Source organism: Phyllopteryx taeniolatus, chromosome 3, assembly GCF_024500385.1.
Source record: "Phyllopteryx taeniolatus isolate TA_2022b chromosome 3, UOR_Ptae_1.2, whole genome shotgun sequence".
Taxonomy (NCBI): Eukaryota; Metazoa; Chordata; class Actinopteri; order Syngnathiformes; family Syngnathidae; genus Phyllopteryx; species Phyllopteryx taeniolatus.
In genome coordinates this window covers 10621478-10645239 of record NC_084504.1, presented here as the reverse complement: position 1 = coordinate 10645239, position 23762 = coordinate 10621478, and the positions used below count along the sequence as shown (strand labels likewise).

The 23762-nt window shown below is 41.0% G+C and overlaps 3 protein-coding genes across 7 annotated transcripts; 1 reads left to right on the top strand and 2 right to left on the bottom strand.

The window, feature by feature from the left end:
- Nucleotides 1-638: 638 nt before the first annotated feature.
- LOC133475757 (gastrula zinc finger protein XlCGF57.1-like) lies at nucleotides 639-8015 on the bottom strand. Of its 4 annotated transcripts, none has more exons than XM_061769145.1 (5): nucleotides 7489-8015; nucleotides 6210-6344; nucleotides 6036-6127; nucleotides 2301-2753; nucleotides 639-804 (listed from the first exon to the last, which is right to left on the bottom strand). In XM_061769145.1, the coding sequence occupies exons 3-5, from the start codon at nucleotides 6121-6123 to the stop codon at nucleotides 722-724; spliced, it is 624 nt and encodes a 207-aa protein (XP_061625129.1). In that variant the 5' UTR covers nucleotides 6124-6127; nucleotides 6210-6344; nucleotides 7489-8015; the 3' UTR covers nucleotides 639-721. The 4 variants fall into 4 exon arrangements, with proteins under 4 accessions (XP_061625129.1, XP_061625127.1, XP_061625126.1 ...); XM_061769143.1 differs by lacking the exon at nucleotides 639-804 and adding an exon at nucleotides 4117-4241 and having other exon boundaries at nucleotides 816-2753; XM_061769142.1 differs by lacking the exon at nucleotides 639-804 and having other exon boundaries at nucleotides 816-2753.
- A 136-nt stretch (nucleotides 8016-8151) lies between these two features.
- On the top strand, nucleotides 8152-13380 carry LOC133475803 (uncharacterized). 2 transcript variants are annotated; one of them, XM_061769236.1, is made up of 5 exons: nucleotides 8152-9033; nucleotides 9485-10095; nucleotides 10718-10810; nucleotides 10926-11065; nucleotides 12851-13380. In XM_061769236.1, exons 1-5 carry the CDS (start codon nucleotides 8856-8858, stop codon nucleotides 12924-12926), a joined length of 1098 nt encoding a protein of 365 aa, XP_061625220.1. In that variant the 5' UTR covers nucleotides 8152-8855; the 3' UTR covers nucleotides 12927-13380. The 2 variants fall into 2 exon arrangements, with proteins under 2 accessions (XP_061625220.1, XP_061625221.1); XM_061769237.1 differs by having other exon boundaries at nucleotides 8160-9033; nucleotides 10718-10841.
- Nucleotides 13381-15055: 1675 nt separating this feature from the next.
- On the bottom strand, nucleotides 15056-22655 carry slc25a25a (solute carrier family 25 member 25a). Its single transcript, XM_061769160.1, has 10 exons — nucleotides 22372-22655; nucleotides 21329-21455; nucleotides 21162-21249; nucleotides 20972-21083; nucleotides 19566-19724; nucleotides 18115-18267; nucleotides 17931-18038; nucleotides 17279-17446; nucleotides 17053-17200; nucleotides 15056-15888 (listed from the first exon to the last, which is right to left on the bottom strand). The coding sequence occupies exons 1-10, from the start codon at nucleotides 22531-22533 to the stop codon at nucleotides 15704-15706; spliced, it is 1410 nt and encodes a 469-aa protein (XP_061625144.1). The 5' UTR covers nucleotides 22534-22655; the 3' UTR covers nucleotides 15056-15703.
- Nucleotides 22656-23762: the final 1107 nt, after the last annotated feature.

The following is a 23762-nucleotide window of genomic DNA, read 5'->3' as shown; positions in this document are numbered from 1 at the left end:
AAAACATGCATTAATTGGAGACTCTAAATTGCCCATAGGCATGACTGTGAGTGTGAATGGTTGTTTGTTTCGATGTGCCCTGCGATTGGCTGGCAACCAGTTCAGGGTGTACCCCGCCTCCTGCTCCAGCACGCCCGCGACCCGAGTGAGGAGAAGCGGCTCAGAAAATGGATGGATGGATGGATGGATTGTCCTTCACTGAGTCCGTCCTTAGTAACGTGTTACTTTGCTCGTTACTCAACATGGCGGCATTTCGGAATCACTGCTACCAATATACTCACTCTCTCGATGTGTCCAAGCCATCCAAGTCTGCTCTCTCTAACTTTGTCTGCAAGCATCTAACCTTGGCTGTCCCTCTGATGAGCTCATTTCTAATCCTATCCAACCTGATCACTCCTAGTGGCGTTATTAGGATACCCTCAATATGTATAGGTAAGACACACCCTGCTCCAATATTATTGGCTTCAGGACACTCGCCGCTGCCCTATAATTGGCTGTTCTATCCCTATAGAACACGCTCTACTGCTTTCAGACCCGGAAACGATGTTAATGTTTCCCACTAATCCTAAAACTCATGTTAAATGGGAGTCAGCACACATCTGCCACTATTTAAAGGCCTCTGATTGACCCCAAATAAAGTTCAGGTGTGTTCAAATAGCTTTTACTTGCATCTCAGTTGTTTTTTTCCCCCATTGAGTTATAAAGTTTACAGGTTATACTGTTATTCACTGATGTTGAATCTGGGATCTTGCGGCGGTACTGAAGTCAGCTCGTGAGGAGGAGGAAGTTGAGGACGAAAAACAGCTGTAAAGAGATCAGTTTTACAAATCTTTATGGCAAAGAATTGAACATACACAAACAAATCATGTATTATACCACTTTTGAACCCTTACACACATGCACAAGATGTTGTTAAGGAGGTGTTGCATTTGACTGAGAGATAAAGATCGTTGTAAGGTGGGCGGGGGAGCAATAAGTTTAGGCTGGGTTATTAGCAGAAGTTACGGAGAGTATTCCATGCATGTGACTGTTTTTGCTGATGCATTTTACAAAAACAACTGTGAAGTTACTTTTATAGGATAAAGTTGTAAGGTGAGTTTGAAATTCTATTAAATTTTTGGGGGGGATATTAACATTTGAGAACATTTACATTTGCTCTCTGGAAGAATAAGATTCAAACAATACGTTATCTGGTTGCCGCAATATTGTGGGGACATTACTGCAAATGTTTTATTCTCGGTTGTTGTGTGTCCGCATGTGTACAGTCAAACTGGTCCTATGAGCATAGTTTTCGCCACACACTGAGCAACTAAATGGTTTTTCTCCTGTGTGTATTCTCACGTGTGTCACTAGATTGTGTTTTAAAGAGAATGACTGACCACAAACTGAGCAACGAAAAGCTTTTTCTCCCGTGTGTGCTCTCATGTGTGCTATCATGCCTGCCTTTTGAGAGAACGTTTTAGCACACGATGAGCAACTAAATGGTTTTTCACCTGTGTGTGTTCTCATGTGTGTTTCACGATTTTGTTTTAAAGAGAATGTTTGCCCACAAACTGAACAACTAAAAGGTCTTTCTCCTTTGTGTATCCTCATGTGTGAGACCAGATTTTGTTTTTGAGAGAATGTTTTATCACAAACTGAACAACTGAAAGGTTTTTCTCCTGTGTGTGTTCTCATGTGTGCTACCATGTTTGGCTTTTGAGAGAATGCTTTACCACAAACTAAACAACTAAATGGTTTTTCTCCTGTGTGTGTTCTCATGTGTGCCACCATGAGTCGCTTTTGAGTGAACGTTTTACCACAAATTGAGCAGCAAAATGTTTTTTCTCCTGTGTGTATTTTCATGTGTGTGCCCATGTGAGATGTTTGAGAGAATGTTTTATCGCACAACGAGCAACGATAAGGTTTTTCTCCTGTGTGTGTTCGCATGTGTTTAACCATGTCTGACTTTAGCATCACCGTTTTACCACATATTGAGCAACAGAAGGGTTTTTCTCCTGTGTGCGTTCTCATGTGTGATACCATGTATGATTTATGAGAGAATGTTTTATCACATACTGAGCAATGAAAGGGGTTTTGTCCTGTGTGTGTTCTCCTGTGTTTTACCATGTTTGGCTTTAGAGTGAAATTTTTTCCACAAATTGGGCAACAAAAGGGTTTTTCTCCTGTGTGTATTCTCATGTGTGATACCATGTTTGACTTCAGAGTGAATGTTTTACCACACAATGAACAAATAAAGGTGTTTTCTCCTTTATGTGTTCTCATGTGTCTAATCATATGATTTGTAACAAAACATTTACCACAAACTGAGCAGGTAACATGTTTACGCATTTGGGAGGTTTCCTTGTTGCCAAGAGTTGTCCTCTTTTCAAAAAATGTCAATGGATTGTGGTCACCCTCACAGTCTGTGTCACTCCTCAAAGGTTCTTCCATGTCATCACTGTCTGACAGTGGGGCTAAGAGTTTGTCTGGTGGTGGTTCTCCAAAGTGGTCTCCACCACATGGACTGTGATGATGAAGCTGTGAAAACTCGGGTGGTTCTTCATGATCGTCTTCACTCTTAACAGAGACAGCAGTCAGTGGCAACTTGCTGCCATCAAACACTTTCTCTTCCTCTTTAATAAGTGGATGCTGTGGATCCTCTTCTTCCTCTTTCATGTGCGGGATCTGTGGATCCTCCAACTCCAAATTGGAGCTCCGCCAGTGCAGCTGAGAAGGAATTTCTTCTTGATGAACAATCAAATCCTGGATGTCTACAGGGCACAAGGAAACCAATGAGGTTACTATCCCTACTGTCATACAGTTGAAAAATTTCCTAGCAAAAACAACTATCAATGTGCAATGTAGTAAAACTTTGAAACATATTGGTGGACAGCACAAGTACAGACAGACACTGTTTGTTAGCTAGGGCTGCAGTTAGTGCTGTGTGACATGGGGAACATTTTATATCGCGGTAACACTACATACTGTAATTGTTCAAATGCAACTCTCTCATATGGTTTCTCCATGTAGTATCAAAACTTAGAGAAAATACAAAATAAAAAAATAATTCAAATACAATAAAACAAATAGTGGTAAAATACAATTCAAAGTATCTAGTAGTACAACCAGATGTCAAGAAATATATACTGTTGTTGTGTACATAAAGTAGTCTAGTGTATAGTGTAGTTGACATCCATGCTCCTCTAGCAGTGACGTAAACGAGTATAAACGAGTCATTGTGAGTATAGCGTCTGAGGTGAAGGGCATCTAAAGTCACACTTGTCACTAGGCATGGGCCGGTTACGGTTTAATCCAACTGTAACATTTGTGTAATAGTTGGATTGCGTGTATATCAATTAGTCATGCCTGGAGAGTACATGTGTATCATTTATTGATATATATATATATATATATATATATGATATGAATGGCTCGAAATATTTTTTTTTCTTTAAGCAGCACTTTTTGCTTATCCTTTATTCATTTGAGAACCAACTTTTAATTTTGAAGAGCAATTTTTTGCAGGTTAATCGCACAGCGACCCAAAGCAAGGGTTTCATTAAACAATAAAAATATGATGATATAATGGGGGAGTTGAATGTAGGGCTGCAGTTAACAAATATTTTAGTACTCGGGTAGCCGACTGAAAATTCTATCAAACAATCGAGTACTTGGATAAACTATATCTTTGGTTGATTAAAAAGCAATTATTAACACAAAATAGAAAATAAAGGTAAAGATTACACTGAAAAAACACTATTAAGTGAACCAATGATGCAGAGTGGGCACAGAGTCCCCCCCCATGTGTAACCTAACTACGTTGACTCCTTCGTCCACAATTGGGACTCATACTATAAAGCCATGAGTTCTCAAAATAATTTTTTAAAAAGTTCCAACAAAAGTATTAAGTTGTAATTTTATGTATAGTATTGCATGCTTTGAAAACAACCACATTGTTACAAAAAATCCAAGTTCTACTTGTTTGCTAACAAGTCAACGTTTTATATTCAAATCATATTGGTTTTTTTCCCCCTTAACCCAAACCCCCATGTGTGTTGGTATAAAATTAATGTTATGCTGCTGTTATGTTAAGTATGGTATTTATGAAAAGTAAAAAAAACAGAATACACACACCATTATCCCCCCCTTAAGCTGTGATTGTCACTCCCTTTTACATTTCCTTGAAGACAGTTTCAGACTGCGTGGGGTAAGAGGGGTGTTGTCATTGGCTCATGAATGGCTGTGGGCGTCAGTCAATTCTGAGGGTACAGGCACAATACAAATTACATGCAATTACAGTTAGATAATAGGTCGTAACGATATTCACGATATCGTGATATTACGAAATTAAAAGTGCCTCGATATCGTCGTGGTCATGCGTCGGTATTAAAAAATTACCATTTTGTTAAAAATGTAGTTTTGGTCCGGCTATACAAAGCCACGCCGCTTAGCCAGGTTGCTAGTGCGCTTCACTTCCTCAATTGAGTGTAAACGCACCCGATTGGTAGCACAACTATGTGACCATTTGTGTACGTCACAATAAATACACTGATTGGTTGACTGGCCCATGTGACCGAAAGAGTGTGTTGGCAGGAATGCAGAAGCATTGCAACTTCCTACGGTATACTACGACGACGCCTGCCAGAGTGTTTCCTCGCAATCGTGGGCCAGATAATTAGCATTTTATGCTGATCGGCTTTAATGTCATAATTCCCCGTTCTGATCACTGACGTCATTGATCGGCTCCGCAAAAAACATTTACTCCGCGTCCCCATCGTGCACAGTATATTTGAATCAAAAAGCTAGTTTATTTTTAGTCTTTTGACGTAGTACTGTAAATATCTGATGGCCAATGAAGTTATTTAAAATAAAAATGTTGGCGGTGTGGGACAGACAGGTAATGCCAGATCAGACTACATGACAAATTTGCTCTCTCACGATTGCACTGTCAGACTACTGCAATAAAATCATGTATTCCGATACCACCGCATCCCGTTTTATGATCATTGGGGTTTATCTTGTCAACTCAAATGCGACCGGATACACTCGTTTACCGTGGCGACGACAACAAGAGTGGATCGTCCAGAGTGTATTATAAGGACAAAATGGGGAAAAACGTGTGTTGGTGGTCACCGGTGCTCAGGACAAGAGAGGCTTGCTTGAGGTATGTTCACATACTTTCAAATATGATACAGCTCACAAGCAGGCAACAAAAACGTTATGTAGCCTAGCAAACTAATGTTAGCACTGACGGTTGTACGTAAATATGCCGCCGTTATGTCGAATCATGCTCTCAAGTTTCGGTGTGGGTAAAGTAATTTAATTACAATAAAGTAATTTAATTACAGTAAGTTAGCACCCGTTATTTCTGTTACGTAATGTTGGTTTGACCTGACTGATGAGAATACACGATCTGACTAGAGCGGTGATTTCAAACCTTTATGGAGCCAAGGAACATATTTTACGATTGAAAAATCCCAGGGCACACCAACAAACAAAACTGTCACAAAAAGTGGATACATTACTTCCTGCCATCTGATAGAAGACCATTCATTTGTTCTGTCTGTCACTATCCCGTACTGGTATAAATGGATACATTTATTGTAAATATTTTTTTTTGAGCAATTAAGTACACAAGTACATACAGTAAATGAACAGGTCATTTAAATAGACACATTCCTCCATATTATGATCGGATTGGTTATCGTTTTTTTTTAAACTCGCTGATCGGTTCCAAAAATCCTATTTATTGCAGATTTTTTCATTTTTCTATTTCCCGGTTTAAGTTAATTTTTTCCCCATACAAAGCCATTGGTCGTTGGCAGCTAGTCTTATTAGCCTCATAGAAATTGAACGCTAGCAGGGAGAGAGAGAGAGGTCTAACATACTTTGATCACAGTCTTTGAAACGTTTCTTATCCGCATGTATTATGTACATTTTATTCACTAAAGTATTGCTGTTGTTTTGCTGTGGATATTAATCCCTCCACTGAGAGTTCCTTTACTTTAATTACAAATATTAAAAGTAGAAGACTAACGGGCATTTGGACAGACCTTTGCTGTACAACACGACGTGATTTTCGCCATCAGCTTCCAGTTGTAGTTGTTTTCCTTGTCGCATGTTCGCCTCGTACGACGCCATTGTTCTGATAAACAGTTGGAATATGTTATTAGTCACTCCTCTACCAACTATTCGAACTTTTCTAATGAGTATCCACTCGATTTCACCTGGTCGCCGTCGCACTGTCTTTGTGTTGTCTTGAAGCCACGCGGACTTCCGCCTTTTTCTTCTTCGCTGGTGGGTCTATAGCAGCAGTTACCGTGGCAACGCACAGCTGCAAGGTTGCGGCGCTGTTGAGGACGCTTAAAAAATAAAAGCCAAGAAAGACGAAGTAGTACAGTATTTGAAAAGTGAGGTTTTTTTTAAATGATTTTGGTCCGTCTATACATGATTTTAAATAAAGCCAAGATGATAATAATAATAATAATAGGTGGATGACTGGTTTGCACGTCTGCCTGACAGTTCTAAGGACACTAGTTCAAATCCGGCCTCGCCTGTTTGGAGTTTGCATGTTCTCCCCGTGCCTGCGTGGGTTTTTTCCGGGTACTCCTGTTTTCTTCCACATCCCAAAAACATGCATGCTAGGTTAATTGAAGACTCTAAATTGCCCTTAAGTGTGAATGTGTGTGCGAATGGTTGTTTGTCTATGTGTGCCCTGCGATTGGCTGGCAACCAGTTCAGGGTGTACCCGGCCAGAGTCAGCTGCGATAAGCTAAATAGATAAGATAAATGGTATGGAAAATGGATGGATGAATTAATAATAATAATAAAATAATAAATGTTATTTCTCAGCTGAATGTTGAATTGAATGTTGAATTTGGAGCTGAGTTTGTTGAATTTCTGAAGCTGAAAAGTACATTGAATATTTTGATGGTAAAAGAAAATTCAGTTAGTAATTCACATTCCAAATCTGATGGCACAGATATACTTCCATAGTACTCCCCTCTGTCATTTCACCTGGTCAACAGGGTTTATTAGAAATAGGCATTCGTTGTTCAATATCATGTATAACACACAAGCTACCTGTATTTCTGAGGCGCTCATCTCACTTGACGCAGAGAAAGCGTTTGATCGGGTGGGGTGGCGATTTCTTTTCTACACCTTAAATAAATTTGGATTTGGCCCCAAATTCATTACGTGGGTTACATTTCTGTATTCAGCGCCGCAAGCGTCGGTTAGGACCAACAACACTTACGCAGACTATTTCCCTCTACAGCGGTCAACGCGCCAAGGCTGCCCCTTGAGTCCTTGTTGTTTGCCCTTGCCATATAGCCCCTCGCAATTTCGTTGCACTCACAAACTCGGATTAAGGGGGATAGTCAGATACGGGCATGATCATAAACTGTCACTATATGCTAACGACCTGCTGTTATATGTCCCGGATCTCCCGGTGTCTACTGTCTATACCTGCTATTCTAACTACGATCCAACGGTCAATTCACCTACCTCGGGGTGCATGACACCGATGAATCTGATGATCTTTTTCAGGCAAACTTCGTCCTACTCTTGACGCGTACTAGAGAGGATTTTGAACGCTGGTCTCTGCTTCAGCTTTTGCTGATCGCAAGGGTGAACTCTATTAAGGTGAAAACAATTCCTAAATGTCTTTATCTCTTCCAATGTCTTTAGATCTTCCTCACAAAGGCCTTCTTTAAGTGCATTTTGTTTCGGCCAAGAGGCCACCCAGGATACGGAGGCAATTTCTACAAAGGCCGAGATCAGACTCCCAAATTTGAGGTTTTATTACTGGGCGGCAAATCTTAGAAAGAAGAGCCACGAGAAAATTTTGGATGATGTATTTGCTATGGTAACAGGGGGGTGGGGCGAGCCAGCGCACACATCCCATGGGGGAATCAGCCAGGGGGACGCCACCCAATCCCCAAGACCCAGAGTGGTTTCCCAGCCCAACCGAAGCGCCCCGACCAGCCCCCAAGGGAGGGAGCAAGGGGACCGGATCGCCAACCCCCAGGCCCAATCCCCCCCATCCTCACCCAGCGCACCCCACCGCAGCCACCACCCCGCCATGCCACAGTGAGCCTATGTCAAGTGCCAGCCATGAGCAATGATGGGGGAGGGTGCCCGGAGAGGGGAAAGGAAGGCAGGGACCCAAGGGAATTCAGAAATTCAATCTGACGCTCCCTTTGGGTACGTTCGGAAATTCAATCTGACGCTCTCACTGCGCCCTGAGAGTGCAGTGTTCAGAGAAACAGAGCGCACTTCATTTTCTCTGAATTTACGAACGAGCCTGTTGGCCATTGGCAGGGATACGTCAGTGCGTCCGCCATATTGAATGTGTCAGTTCTGCCTGTAATCATCTAGTCCTGTCTGACTCCGGCCGCTCTGTCTCCTCAGTCAGAGCGGCGGGAGTGCGCTCCGGCACTCCCAGGGTGTGGCGCTCTGAATAACCGAACGGAACACTCCAACAACGCTCTGAGTTTCCGAATGTTGCCGGAGTGATTTCCAAATGTATCACTTATAACGCCGTTAAGATAATTAAGACGCTCCTAAATATGGCGGCGTGACAATAACTTCCGGGTCGCGTTCAATGTTTTGAGGCGCTAGGAACGTGCACCCATTGCCTTCCACAGGGAAGACGACCTTCCCAACATGGCCGCCACGTAGGCACGTCGGTTAGACAAAGAAGCATACGAAGAAGCATAAGAAGAAGCAGAAGAAGAAGAAGAAGAAAAAGAAGAAGACGAAGAAGAAGAAAGAAAGAAGGGGAAAAAAGCACTTGCATCGCTTCACGTGAACAAAGCGCGAGGTTGAAGTGTTGTCCTGGCTGTGCTCGTTGAAGTATCTTTAACGTCAAGATGTTGAAAGAGTTGGTAAGGGAGCGACTCATTGCGGCCGCCGACGAAATCTTCAGACTGTTTGAAAGAACGATAGCGTCGTACGAAGAGCAACTTTGTCGGGCGAGGGAGGAGAGCGAGAGACACCGACGACAATTGGAAGCTGATTGCAACAATCAAGTTGTCATGCGCAACGAAGGTGTGTCTTCGTGAAGCTTCTACTTCATATATTTACAACATTTTGATTTTTCTAAAGGGACTCGCAAAAGTAACTTAAAGGTGTCTGCTTTCACAACACACGGCACAATCGGAATGTCTAAATAGGACATGATCACTTTTTACATGTTCATTTAAACTGTGTAAATATTATCACTCTAAGTGATACAAGTTCATTTTAAATACGTGTAAAAGATAAAATATGATCACTTTTGCGACAAGTAGTGTTGTAATCCAACCATCCACTTTCCGGATTGGTTATCCTCACTAGGGTCGGGGGCTTGCAGGCGCCTATCCCAGCTGACTCTGGGCGAGATTTGTAGCCTTGTTTGAAATACAAAAATTACTTCACAGAAGAATTTTTTTTGTCACAAAGCAAAATGATATTTGACCCATGTAAGTTAAACTGTGTTTATGTTGCCTGTGTCCTGCAGACGTCCAGCCGCTGATCGGTCGTCAGGAAGAACCTTCCTTTCAGCAAAAGGCAGGGAGCTCCAGTTTGGACTGGGATGATGCACAGCGCCCCCATGTTAAAGAGGAAGAGGAGGAGCGACAGACCTCTCGTGTTAAAGAGGAAAAGGATCTAGAGCCACCCCACGTTAAGGAGGAAGAGGAGGGATTTGACATCAGCGACTTGCCACTGACTGGTGTCTCTATGGAGAATGAAGACGAAGCACCCAAGCTTCACCATAACAGTCCAAGTGCTGACCACCGTGGAGGGCCACCACCGCACAACGTCTTAGCTCCACTGTCAGACAGCGACGACGACATGGACGAACAAGCAACGGGTGTGGTGCCACCGATGCGTCGACGCATGTGTCGAGCTTACAGAGCGAAACCCAGTGTTGATGCGCCTCTCGCTTTAAGTCAAAGTCCCGTGTCCGATACAGCTGCTGTTTTCCACATTGCTGAGGCGCCCTGCGAAAAGACTCCAAAGTCTTTTGAAGCACAGTTCTTCCCTCCAAGCCATTGTGAGATGGACCCCGAAAGAAAAAGAAAGGTTTCCGCCGTGTGGGACCATTTTGATCTTATATCCTCAATTAAGGTATTTTTTTTTTCCATTTCCGATGTATATCTTGTTCCTGCCAGTTTCTGCTTAATCTAACAGTGATTTTCAATGCTGCCTCCCTCTAGTGGTAAGCGAATGAATCACTGCCAAAGTGCAGTTCATTTGTACATTTTTTTCTTACAATTCTTCAGTTTTTGCTGATAACAATTTTACTTTATTCCTGTAAATTAAATTTTTTAATATATTTTGACTTTGTTGTAAATGACAAATGTATTTCATGAAATGACTTTATTGTTGTTTAATCTAGATTAATTTTCTCGTAAAAGTTTTTGATATTTCTTGCAGTATTCTGTGTTTGGTCTCAGATTTTTTTGGGTAATATTTTGACTTTATTCCTGTAAACACTGTGGTGGTCTTTTTCCTATATTATCAAAACTTGTCATACTCAAAATTAGCCCCCCCCAAATATTATTATGACTTTATTTATTAGGCCTACTATGCCCCAGTGTTTTAATGTTTGTCATTATAGTGGTACGTAGAGAGACATTTATTTTTTGGGGTTGTACTTAGTGTAAAGTTTGACAGCTACTGATCTAACAGATTTGAAATCCATTTGAAATTGACTCTCAATTGAAATTATTCCTTTTGTTTTCTACAGGTTAAATGTCGCATTTGTTCGACTGAACTCTCCTACATAAATAAAAGCACCTCATCAATGCTGAGGCATTACAGAGCGAGGCATGAAAATGAGGTGGTCACAATTACACCTAGAATAAGCACAGGTATACGGACATTCTACAACATCCTCATGGGCGCTGTATTAATAATGAATACATATTTTTTTCATTTCATTTTTCATCATCAAGCTTCCAGGAAACATGCGTTGGACCAGGCAGTTCTCAATTTCATTATCAAGGAGTCCCAACCCCTCAGCATTGTCGAGAGTGAGGCGTTCAGGGAACTGCTTCAGGCTCTTGAGCCATCGTATGTTTTGCCAACCAGAAAGGTTTGTATAGGAAATATTGAGACATAGTATATTTAATTCATTTAATATTGAATGTAAACACAGTGGTGCATTGAGAAATTTAAAGCCTTCCGTGTCTGTTCCATCCTCCCCAAAAACCCAACGACAATTTTTGTAAATTGTAATTAGTTTATTAATAAAAAAATATCCCTATATGATATTGTACTTGACAAAAAAATAAAACAGTAATGACATAATTAAATAGAATGTAACGAATTTAACAATTTTTGCCCCGTTTTATGCTTTAATTTAATGGACATTGTGCTACTCTTTCTAGTGTGCGTGCCTCTAAAGAGTTATCACACGACAGTGATGCTATCTGTAGCCCGTCTATGGGGTTTTGCATTGTGTGTTAGCATTTGTTAGCTTTCCCAATGCACACCTACAGGGACTTTTCCACCAACCAGCCCAGGAATTTTGAGTTCCTGGGAACAAACGTTTCCTGGGGCCCATGTGGTTTGTGTTTCCATTGCGCTTATTAGTTCCGTGTAGCTTAAGCAAATACGGCTGATGTTGCTCATTACTGACACCAACTGGATCTAAAAAAAAGGGCTGGTATTGCTAGCTTTCAAGTTAGTCTTATTTTATATCTTCAAGTTAATGTCTTATTTTATACCTTAATCTAAGTTTAAAATATCTTTGAAACCTAACCATTTATTTATCCAGGTGAGGCGATTGAGAACTGATTCACATTTGTGATGCTAACCTGGCTGCAGACAGTCTTTGAGGCAGAGCTTTGTTGTATAGAGGTACATCTCAATAAATTAGAATATATAAAAGGACTCGCAAAAAGTGAAGGTCTAGGATATGTTCTAATTTATTGAGATGCTAGAATATATTTGTAATTTATTGAGATGACATACCTAAATAGATTGTGCAACAGAAGCCTGCAGATATCTATGGATGTGATTTATTAGCTGTACGATGAGCCTTAAGCCTCACACAGTTCCACGACAAATTTGAGAACAATAAATCACATCTATATTCATCTGCCGGCTTCTACATTTATGTATGTATTTATTCATCCATTACTTCGTTAAGAAAAGTTGTTCTGTCTTGGAATTCAGGCGATGACATTTTTTTAATGCAAGTTCTCCAGCTTCAGAGAACAGCTGTTCACATGCCTTTTATGGAAATGTTATTCACCATGTGCTATGATGTAATGTAATATGTGACTTGTTCCTTTATCACATTGTACAGTTTGTATATGTATTTGCTTTTATTTTGCTTTGTTTTACTCTGCTGTCTGCAACCAGGTCGGAATTGCAAATACCTGGATAAGGTTCAATGAAAAAAAAAAAAATATATATGACTCAATGGACAGCTCTTGGTGAGTTTTTAAATACAGCAGTCTGAAGTATTTGGTATCTGTACGTTTGCATGAGAAAAACAAAAACAGATTGTACATTGCAAATATTTGTGCACGTACAAAGACAGACAAAAGCCGGGCTTCATTTCCTTGTCGGTGGGAAAGCCCCTATAGTTGTTAAATACACGTATAATTCCCTGTTTATTATGTTCAGTTTGATAGTTAACTTCAACTGGGGTTGGCGAAAAAGTTCATTCTTTTGTTCATTTGCCAAACTGCTGCTTGTGAAGTGAGTTGAGTTCACTGCCACCATATAGCACTTGTATCTCAAAGTTTTGCTTGCAAGTCAAAGCAAAACAACAGCTTAGATCTTGAGAAACTGCTAAGTGGGGTCGCTCATATCTCAAGCCACCACTGTATATCGATTTGCTTTTGGTTTAACTTGGTTTGATTTTCAGACTGTCAAAGAAATGGGGCCAAAAATATGAGGAAGAAGAACGAGTGAAATGGAAGCACAGCAAGCTGTGGCAGTAAGTATAGGAGCTGACGTACGGACATCTGTGAACATGGAGGCTTACATTGCTGTCACCTGCCACTACTTTGATGAGAATTTGCAGTTGTGTACATCTGTGCCTAGAGTGCAACAATTTCCACTTAGTCACACTGCTGACATTTTGGCCCAAGTCAAAAGCGTTGACGAGCCACAGCCTGGACCTTCTTCACAACAGTTATCGGCACCCACTTCAGGAATATTATTCTGTTTTATCAGTTTATGTTTGCATTTATTTGTCTCCAAATCATGTACTGATTTGTAATTGATGACTTAAAGTAAAATGCCCATTTTCTTTCTTAAAGAACTTAAATGATTTTAGGAAATGGCTGCACTATAACAAAGAGTGAAACATTTAAGGGGGTCTGAATACTTTCTGTACCCACTGTACATACAGTACATAAGCAACATCACACAATAAAAACACTTTCACTTTGAGTTTCATGTTATGCCACAATCACATTGCAGTCGGCGCTTGCCAAATGGAGGGTCACTTTTCGCGGTCTCACAGATTTTAAATCATACATATCTAGTAGCTAATAGCTAGCCAACTTATTATAGCCTGCCAGCGCTAGTTGGAACGAATTGTAATCCCTCCACAGTAGGTCAAGAATAGAAACAGTCGCCAGTGCACTTTGAATCGCTTTATTGAACAGACGGTAACCCAGAGGCACTCAAAACACGCAGACTCGTGGGTAACTGTTAGCCAGTTAACAGTCAGCTACCTCTACACTCTTATTTGCTGACCTCCACCGACCACGTCACTCAACAGGCCAGTCCCTGCCTTTTAAACCCACACACATTCATAGTCTTGGATACTTCAATGTAGAACGTGAGGATGGTGACCCCAAGTGGCAAAAATCATGATAAATGAGGGACTACTGTATTTACTGACAATATAAGACAGATGTGTCAAATGTAAATAATAGTTAATTTTGTCTACTGGAGGGTGGACTAACAATCACTTAAATGATATTCTGACATTAACTGCTACCCATGATTTGACATCTGACATTGATGCACTTGTGAAAGCGATGGCAAGTTTCAGTAGGAAAGTAAGCCTACTTCATATTAAATGCTGTGACACCTTTGCTCTACAGTTCTGTTAAAATGAAATAATACTGTATATAGAAATGTTTTAATACAAATATTCCAAAATGTCAATCAACAGCATCAGTTCAAAAGGGGTTGGTTGGTGCAACTGTTTTTTTTCATGCACTGCCACAACTTGTATTTTTATGTATACATTTAAAAGGGAGGCAGATAACTTATTGCTCTTTCTGAATAGTTTCCACTTGAGTTTTTATGGTGTTATGACAAGTTAGTTGAGGTTGTCAAGATTGTTAGATAGATGCAGGAATTTGTGAATTTAAAATGATTTCTAGAGCTTAACAAATTGTTTTATAAATTGTACATATGGAGCCATTTTGTATATGAAAAAAAAATTCAATACTGCTGAAATTGCAATCATTTTAAGAAATTTCAGCTTGCTAAAATGATTTGCAACAAAATAAGTGTAATTATTTGCAGACAATGGAAAAATATGGATTAGTTGTTATTCATAACTTATTACACTATCGGTATACTTGTTCAGCCCACTTAAAATCAAATCGGGGTGAATGTGGCCCGCAAACTAAAATGAATTTGACATCTCTGATCTAGTACCTCCCAGAACTGGAATAGTTGCGTGATAACCTCGCAACACTCTGTATTGCAGAGTACAGTAGAAACAAATTGTCAGTAAGTGGGAGGCTGGCTTGACATCTGCTTTAGTTTTGCTCCTGCTAACCAAATGAAACTAAAATAAAAAAATTTAACGGCAAGAAAAGAAAAATGTGTTTGCGGAGCAATGTCACGCCTTTTCCAAGTTTTATAGGATTATTTAATGGCATTACATTTCAGTGGGGAGTGCTGAGTGTTTTGAGTTACAAGAATGGTCAGAGAAGAGGTTAAACTCATAAGTCAAGGCACCACTGTCTTTTAATCAATCCTGGGGGTTAATTTTCATGAGTTTTGTAGTAGGAGGTTATGCAAGTGAACTTTGGGAGGTTGTTTTATTAAGAGGTGCTATCGTGAGTGTTTTAGCAGCAGGACTCAAGGATGAGAGGCAAAATTTTTTTAAAACAAATTTGCATTTATTTGCATGAAAACCTGTCTTTAAAATACTTTTTAAAAAACATAACCTCTGTAATACCTGGACTGCTGTGACAAAGGCTTTTCCAGCAAGGTTTAAAGTGCAATGAGTTACTTTTTTTTCTTTTCAAAGCCCTTGATACGCCACAAAAAAAAAAAAAAAAAGTCCTAACACTTACGTGTGCCTACTCCCTTAACCTGTAGTGAACATTACGACAATTTTGTTTGCAAATTAACCACAGTCATAAGTCCAACACCCTGATAGTGTCTCACTATTCATTAAGGATGCTGTTTAAGAAGCACAATTTGGCTCTTGAACACACAACGAAGCGTTTGCATCCCGCTTGATATAAAACCAATAAATAGCAGATGGAAATAAATAGTGTGTGGCAACAGAGAGCAAACTGCCCAAAAACTCGAATACAATCGCGCCTTCCAACAGTCCACAAACATTTGGTCCTCAAGTTGCAGTCGCTTATGCAACTGTAATAACATATAGCAGCGGTCCAAGACAGACAACCTCTTTCGTCTGATGACATTCACAGAATGAGATCGAGCTTCACGAACCCCCCTTTGAGAAGGTGGGATTCCCTGGCAGGAAGGAGAGTGGGTGTTGGGTGATTGGTGGTCAGCGCGAGGTGACGCCCAGCTGCGTTTTCATGTGCTCATACACCACGTAACTGATGCTGACGGCGGGGATGACCTTCAGGAAGTTGGGCGCCAGGCCCCGGTAGAGGCCAGTCGGACCCTCGGCCCGCAGGATCTGACGGAAGAGCGCAGTCATGGTTGCCTGCTGGCCGCTGCCTGTTGCAGCTGCAAAAGGAAAATCATTTTTGGATGAAATCAAAACCAATAGAAACATGATTTCATTCATTTAAAAAGATCTTTCATCTGTGTTTAACTAATACTAACCATCCTCTCGGTGGTATTCTTGTATTATGGAAAATTTCCTTTAGTCGTGATGATAAATATCGCAAAGTTTAAATGTTTTATATTCGCAAAAGCTAACCCATTAAAAATACTTGGCATTAAATGTGGTAGTCTCTAAAAAACAATTATAATACCCATTACAAATACATAGGATGTGTCGCGTGTATGTATGAACAACTGTATAAGTCAGTTTGAAAAAAATGAAAAATTAGATCATTTATCAGATTTTTCTAGATAAAAATTACCTTTTATTTATTTATTTTTTTTTAAAAAGGTTTATTTGGGAAAAAGGCTATTTAAAAAAAATCGATTTATAAATCACATTTTGGATTAAAAACTGATGGAATAGAAATGAAATTTTTAAATCAAAACTTTTGAACCAAAATCAGATTGTTTGTTTGGAAATGTTTTAAAATCAGATTTGAATATATGTGAAAATTGAAATAAATTAAAATTTGACAATTTATCTAAATTGTAAAATTAGATTTTTTTTTGTATCACAAAATGTAGGAATAATTTATTTTTATATTTAAAAAGGGACATATTTTGCCAAACCAACTTTTTCTAGTATTTGAGATGTAATACTGTCACCATAGAGCTCCACCTTCCCTTTCCACTCCCGAGGCAGCGCTGTCAACATAACACGTGTGGTCTCAAAAATGAGTCTTCTACACAGAGGCAACCAATCAGAGGAAAGTGGGGCAGTCTTAGCCAAATATGGACAAAGCAAATACAAAACTGGGTCAAACAGAGGTAGCTGTCAGAGGGGCCTTTTCTGGAGACTCCAAGGAGAAAACCAAGGAGTTTTTTTTTTTTTTTTTAAATGAATGACACTTTTATACTAAGTCCATGTAAGAGTCACTCTATGGAGGTCTAAATAGCCAAAGTATGGGACCTTAAAAATTTAATTTTGGATAAACCAAATTTAGATTGTTTTATTTATTTAAAAAAGTTTTTAGATTCAGGAAAAAAAAAAAGTCAGTTTTCTAATTTAAAAAAATAAAATTCTAAATCAACCCTGACGTGAAATCAGTATAGTGGCCTCACCTTGCGCTTGCATGCGCGTCCTCACGAGAGCAAGCGGGTAGCTGGCGAGCTGGCCGCAGGTGCTGGACACTGTGCCGCACGCCAGCAGCACCAAGATGCCAGGGTCGCTGGCGGTGCCGTACTGCTGCAGGTAGCTGTTCTTCAAGGTCTGGCGGGCATCACATGAGGAAGTTGGCGTAGGAACAGATTGAAAAGAAAAGGTGGAGGGGGAAGTAGCGGAACTCACCTCGTACACGGCCAGGTCGATGCCGGCATAGGGAATGATACCCAGCATGTTGGGCATGTAACCCTTGTAGAACGCCGCCAGGCCCTCTCGCCGGAAGATCTGCTTGGCACAGTCGGAGATGCCAGCGTACTGGCCTGTCTTTCTCAGAGCCAGCCGTGTTTTCAGCACCTGAAGTGTTATTTAAAAAAAAAAATTACAAATAATTCACAGTTATGCCATTTTTACATTATTCACAGAAAGCCCCCACCCGGTGGGTAAAAGTGCACCGAACAGAGGAATTTAGCTTTGGGGGGTATTTTGTAAACAGATTTGAACATTATCTAAAAAAAAAAAAAAAAAAAAGATGCATATTGTGCATTTTAAGAAAAAATTCAAACATGACATTGGATGGCGGAAACTTGTGTTCTTACCAATTTAAACGATTTGGAGGGGGAAAAAAAGCCATGAAAAGTTATTCAAACTTAGCAATACATAAGTACTTGTATGGGTATCGCCAATACTGGCGCTACACTCATGGCGTAAACAACTAAACAACTCCCTCGAAAGCCTCGACTTGAACAAAACAGTTGCTTGTATTACATAAACTGCTACTTGTATCAACCTTAATATATATTAACTGAAATCCATTTCTCCTCCTGCGATGGTGGCTCACCTCCATGGGGTAGATGGCGCTCTGGGCGATAACCCCGGCCAGCGATCCGGCCATGAAGCGCTCAGAGATGCTCAGCGTCTGCTTGTCACTGCCGATCAAGTGTTTGATCTACGGTGGGGAATCGGAGACGTTAGTGAGCTCACGTTTCACGTACATGGATATGTGGAAGGCGTACCGTACATACCTGCTCATACGCCATGAACTTGAGGGCCGACTCGGGCGCGATCTTGATTATGTTGACGCCGTTCCCTCGCCATAGTGAGCGCACGCCGCCCTCTTTGACCATCTGCGTCAGGCCGCTCATGATGCACATGTTGTTGCTTCTGGAGCCGTACACCTAGCAATATGGAGCAGGAACACTACCTCATTAATATGCGCAGCTAGGGGACAATGATGACACGCATCAGGCACTACAATTGACAGTTTCCTTTCCATTGTGAATCAATCACTAGACAACCACTCAAAAAAGGTCTTATTATATATGCTCGAGTTTTCATGTCAAAGTTCTGCATCAGTCAGTACTGTACAATGGACAGACATTTAAAACTTATTTGCACGAGTCCTCTTGTCAAAGTTGCACATCGGTCACTACAATATACGGCAATTCAAAAGCCGTTTGTCTATTTGCATGAGTCTTGCGCATCACCCACTATAGAGGACCGATATTCAAAAGCTTCTGTATGCACGGGGTTGATGTCAAAGTTGCACGTCAGTCACTAAAGTATAAGGCTATGCTCATACTGCAGGGCATGATGCTCAATTCAGGTTTTTTGTTCAGTCCAACTAATTTGGTGCCACCACAGCCAACATTTTCTTATATTTATCAGTTATAAAACATCTTTTCACCACAGAGTGTTTTCTGCTGCTCTGTCTGCCATTTACTTTTGTCGCATGTCTGTTTTGTCAAACAATTGTTGCCTTTTGATGACATGGGTTGGATGAGCATGCTGTGAGCTTCCATAATGCATTTGGGTCAAATACATATCCAATTTATAGTCACATGTGAAAGATGCCTGGGTCAGATATTTTTTTTTGGGGGGGGGAATAAAGATGGGACTCTTACTGTTCACATTGGCATGAAAAAAAATAAAATAAAAATCAGATGCGTCACAAAAAAACAACAAAAAAAACGACCTGCAGTGTGAACATAACCTAAGAGTGCAACTTCGACAAAGATTCAAGTACAGCAATATGTTGAATAGCAGTCAACTTCAGTGACTGATGCACAACTTGGACATTAAAAGGTTTGAGCACATATGTGATGGCTTTTGAAAAGTTGTCCTCTGTAGTGACTGGTGCTCATCTTGACAACCAATAGCAGTCCCCTGAAGTAGGGCAATGTTGGCTACTCGATGTGACAGCCCAAACGTGAAAAGTGGGTGAAAGTTGACCTGGAGACATCAACTGGAAGCCACTGACACAGGTGCACAACCTTCAGCCCGGGGATGACGCAGGAAGTGAGTTCACACCGCGGTGCTTAGACCTCGGACTCTGTGCCACCCACCATCGCCTGACTTAAATATTAACTTAGTTTTATAGTTTGAGATAAAACCACTTTCGCAACTTTTAACGTGCCAATGCCAAGGTCCGATGAGACGCTTCACTTCCCCACCGTTATCCAACATGATGCCTTACCTGCATCATGACTTTGACACGGTCCAGAGGCGCCGTGCATGTCCTGGATACGGCACCAGCCCCGCCTCCTGCCACCAGGTGCCGCCACCACATGCCGCTCTGCTTCTCCTCGGTGCTGAAGTCATCAGGGACCATCAGGTTCTCGCCCACGTCGAAGATCTGCACAAACAAACGGGCACCAATCATTATTAAAGGATGAATAAATGGCATTATTTCTAAAGTTCGTTAAAGATGAATACCATGTTGGAATTTATTCTTCGAAACACTTATTTTGAAGGGGCAGCACAGGAAACATAGCAGTCTAGCATCTTCACGTTTTACTGCAGTTTATTCCAATTATCTATGTATTTTATACCAATGATTCTCAAAGTTTGGTGCAAAAGAACACTAAATGAAATGCTCCAATTGTGTAAATGTTAGTGGCTTAAATGTTTTTGTCCAGTACATTTGTAAAGTAGCTTTTAGGTGCAATACGTTTGCATTTCAAATTGTTTGTGATTTGGGTACAATTTTTATTTATCTTTTATTCTCAATACATTTGAATTGAATAATTAAAGTAGTTTTCAATTGCTTGAAGAGCTCTGAAATGTATTTTGCAAATGCAGGCGCAGTGTGTGTATTCATGTTAAAATGGTACACTTGAACTACCCAGGGGAGCCTTTTCACAGTCATCAGCTGCTCTCTTTACCAGCGACTACTTTGATGCGTTTACATAACCAGCAGATAATCCTCAACTTGCGGCCTGACGCACTGGACAGGTTCCTTCTCGGGGAATGTGCCTGCCGCCTAATTGGGCCATTTAGCAAAGACAGGAAAGTGTACTTTGGAGCCAATAAAGAGTGACTAATCATTCCAAAATAGAGTGATTTATTTAAAACAAATAAACAGAAACATTTTTAAAATGTGTAGGGGGGGGGGGGTCGCCCAAGTCTGCTCGTGATGATAAAGGTTATGGCTGAGATCACAGATAAAAAGGTCGATTTTCTTATCTTTGGGGTTAAAAAATATTGTTCTACTTTTTTTTTTTTTTTTTTACTTTATATCAGGTCAGTCAGTGTGTGTCAGATAAATCCCTTGCTCTGGTGTAAAAAGGCTAAATTGGGCAAGCAATATAGTTCTGGCTTTTTTTTTTTTTTTTTTTTTTTTAATACTAGTACTAAAAAGATAAAAATGTTTTAACGTTTTGTTACATTGTTAATAAAAAAACGTAAAAAAAAAAAAATATGCACATCCTCACATTTGTTGGCCCACGCGCATTTCGGGCCAATCTAAAGCCCAACGATATTGAGAAATGTTTTGCAAAAGTTCAGTTTTCAAGGGCAACGGGCCAGAATGTATCAAAAAGTATGTCTTACTGAGAAACCCATATGCAGACACAGCCTTAAAAGACCACTTGTGCAACTGACCGTAGAGCGCTTCCAATATAGGATGATCTCAGGAATGCTCTCCGTCTCCTCCACCATGGAGTACTTGCTCCATTCTTTACTGCTGATGGTTATAATGCCGTTCTTGTCCATACTACAAGACAAAAATGAACAAATTCAGCACCTGATCCAAAGACATAAAAAAACTATAGAATTCACTCTACTGAATCACCTCCTAAGGGCTTTCTCGGCGAGATGATGTGAAATGTGCACGCTGATGTCCTGGAGAGCCTGGATGAACTCCTTTGTGTCCACTCGGCCTTGAGGAGAATGAAAACGAGTTTATAAAAAAAACAAGTGACACAGGAGGAGTCTGAGGGCAAAAGGTGAGGCGCTCACCTGCATTTCTCCTGTCCAGACTCTTGACCACGAGCTTCAGGTCCTTCTCATAGTCGTGCAGGTAGTGCACAAACTCCTCAAAGTCCAGCTGGTCGTCAGACACGTCGGGCTCCCTCCTTAGGGTTTTCTGCAGGTCACAATCAGGCAATGTGGAAAGTGTGTAATATGATGGATATCAGAGTCTGATGTCCAATTTTGCCCATTTAAAGTCAACCACTGCCACCATGACCCATTTGTGCGGCCTTGAGTGACGCAATGACTGCTCTATCTTTGACCTGAAGGCCAACGCCGGTAATCCTGTCTGAACTAAATTGAGAGCAGGTCGCCGGCACTTTGACGCAGGACCACGACACCCGACCTGGCAGGCAGTAATCACACGCACAGGGAGGATTAATGTCAACATTTAAGAAAGAAAGGCAGCTGCTGGCAAAGTGTGCAGCTGCTGCAATGGCAACAGAAGTGCACAGACACTTCTTTTTTTCTTCCAAAATATGATTTGATATGGAAATGCGTGCTTTGTATGTGCAGGTGGCAAGATTGAGAGTTTGGCTTTAATTTATCATATTTTAACGTCACAGTATATAAGAACACAATTCTACTCAGACAAAACTAAATTAATTAATTTCACTACATACAAGTGGCTTTTCGTGCCCGAATCCATTTCGACGTCACAAATGAGAAGTTCTCAGTGACTTCCTCGGAAGGGTGGCGTCTCCTGTCCTCGCTTCTGAAAGCCTTTAAACAAGGCGGGTAACCACTATAATTGTACTGTTGCCATAGCGTTAGAAAAAAAACACGACCTTGGTACAAATATGTATTCGTGAGGGGAAACCGCGACAATCTCGTGGCAGCAGGACCGCGGTGAGCTTTGCGGCCTTGTCGTGAGGCTTCATGCTAACAGTCAGCGACACTAAACTAAGCCCGGCGCCCAGACACAACCAACGACGGTAAACCGAGTGGATTTAGGACATGTACGTACTATAAAACGCTTAAATATAAACACGCAACACGATAGCAATTGAATTTGTGGGACTATTTCTTACTTTTCGCCATCGTTGATAGGTGGAAAACTCCTGAGACGGCAGGACCACGCTCAGTTTGCTGAAGAGCGAATTGAGCTCGGTGGGAAGGCCGTTGGACTCGAAGTAGTCCACTTCCACCGGGTCGGAGTTGGATATGGGGACGTAAAGGCACAGGGCGAGCATGATTCGTTCCGTCAACTGCAAATTAAAGTACAATAAATAAATAAATAGAGGAGTGCGAGCTAACGCCTCCCTATGGACTACTGAAATGCCGGTAGGCCACCAGAAGCCGGCTTCTAAAGAATGTAGTGACGCCACGCCCCTTCCAGTAATACTGGGCCATCATTGGCTTTATCGGCCTACCCCCCTACTCGCGTTACGTCTTTTTACTACTGGCCAATCGGGAGGCTTGTTCTTTGACTGACTCTGGTTGGTCCCGCCTTAAAGTCGCATCAGGAACTGCAGGTTATGAACCAATCCCGTGCTCGCTTCGGTCCAGGGTGTCAAAATGAACCAATCAGATGTGTCCTTTCATTCAAACGCTGCCAGAAGCTGCCCAGGTGGCTGCGTGGCGGTACGAAAAACTCACGGCCTTTAAAGGAGAGTAATAATTAATCAAGGAGAGGTCGTTAGGTAGAAACCTCCTCATTCATCTTCAATTCAGTTGTCAAATAGTAGTAATAAGGCATTTCAGAATAGCACAATCATTAAACAAAACATAATAATGAAGAAAATAATGAAATTTTCCCTATTCAGTCCCCAGTCACATTTTCCCCCAAATGACCAATATTTCATGATTCTGCAAAGTTACATAAACGTGAGATAACAACCAACCGCAGCAACTTTTGGAGTGGGGCAGCGCACAGTACTTCGGGGGGCACAATTTTACCGCTCCTTTCCCAAAAACGAATCGTCTACAGGGAGTTCTGATCAAACTTTTTTGTCCCAAAAAACAATCATCAAGGGTGGTGTGGATAGTTGGGGTGATAGGGATGGCGGGACTGAGTTTCCCCATCCAGAAAGCCAATCATCGACAGGGGTCTGATAGAAAATTTCCATTCCTGAAAAGGGGCACACCAACACATAGTGGCACATGGGGTAAAAAGTGTGTGTACATTTCCTGTGTTCTCTTCTTTTGTCTCAGCAATTCTGGTCTTGTCTTAGTCTGGACCTTTTAATTGATTTAATTATCCATGGCGTGTTATGTCACTTAGCTGGTTATGTTGGCAACATGTCTTAGTGCGTTGGAAGGATAAAAAAAGCACAGAGCAAAGTGCTGTTACTTCACATTGATGAAGACTCACATACTGAGGTCATTCACTCATTTATCCCTGTTGGTATGCAATGTTTTCTGTGAAACTGTTAAAGATTTGTTTCACCAAATTAAACAGCAGTACCATGCTGGTTTGTTC

Coding starts and splice junctions, on each gene's coding strand:
- LOC133475757 (XM_061769142.1), bottom strand. CDS start 6,123: ATGGCGTCGTACGAGGCGAACATGCGACAAGGAAAACAACTACAACTG. Junction 2,754..6,035: donor CGTCGTGTTGTACAGCAAAG/GTCTGTCCAAAT, acceptor TGTGCCCTGTAG/ACATCCAGGATTTGATTGTT.
- LOC133475803 (XM_061769236.1), top strand. CDS start 8,856: ATGTTGAAAGAGTTGGTAAGGGAGCGACTCATTGCGGCCGCCGACGAA. Junction 9,034..9,484: donor AGTTGTCATGCGCAACGAAG/GTGTGTCTTCGT, acceptor TGTGTCCTGCAG/ACGTCCAGCCGCTGATCGGT. Junction 11,066..12,850: donor ATGTTTTGCCAACCAGAAAG/GTTTGTATAGGA, acceptor TTTGATTTTCAG/ACTGTCAAAGAAATGGGGCC.
- slc25a25a (XM_061769160.1), bottom strand. CDS start 22,533: ATGCTCGCCCTGTGCCTTTACGTCCCCATATCCAACTCCGACCCGGTG. Junction 21,456..22,371: donor CCTATCAACGATGGCGAAAA/GTAAGAAATAGT, acceptor TGTGACCTGCAG/AAAACCCTAAGGAGGGAGCC. Junction 18,039..18,114: donor AGTTCATGGCGTATGAGCAG/GTATGTACGGTA, acceptor TCCCCACCGTAG/ATCAAACACTTGATCGGCAG.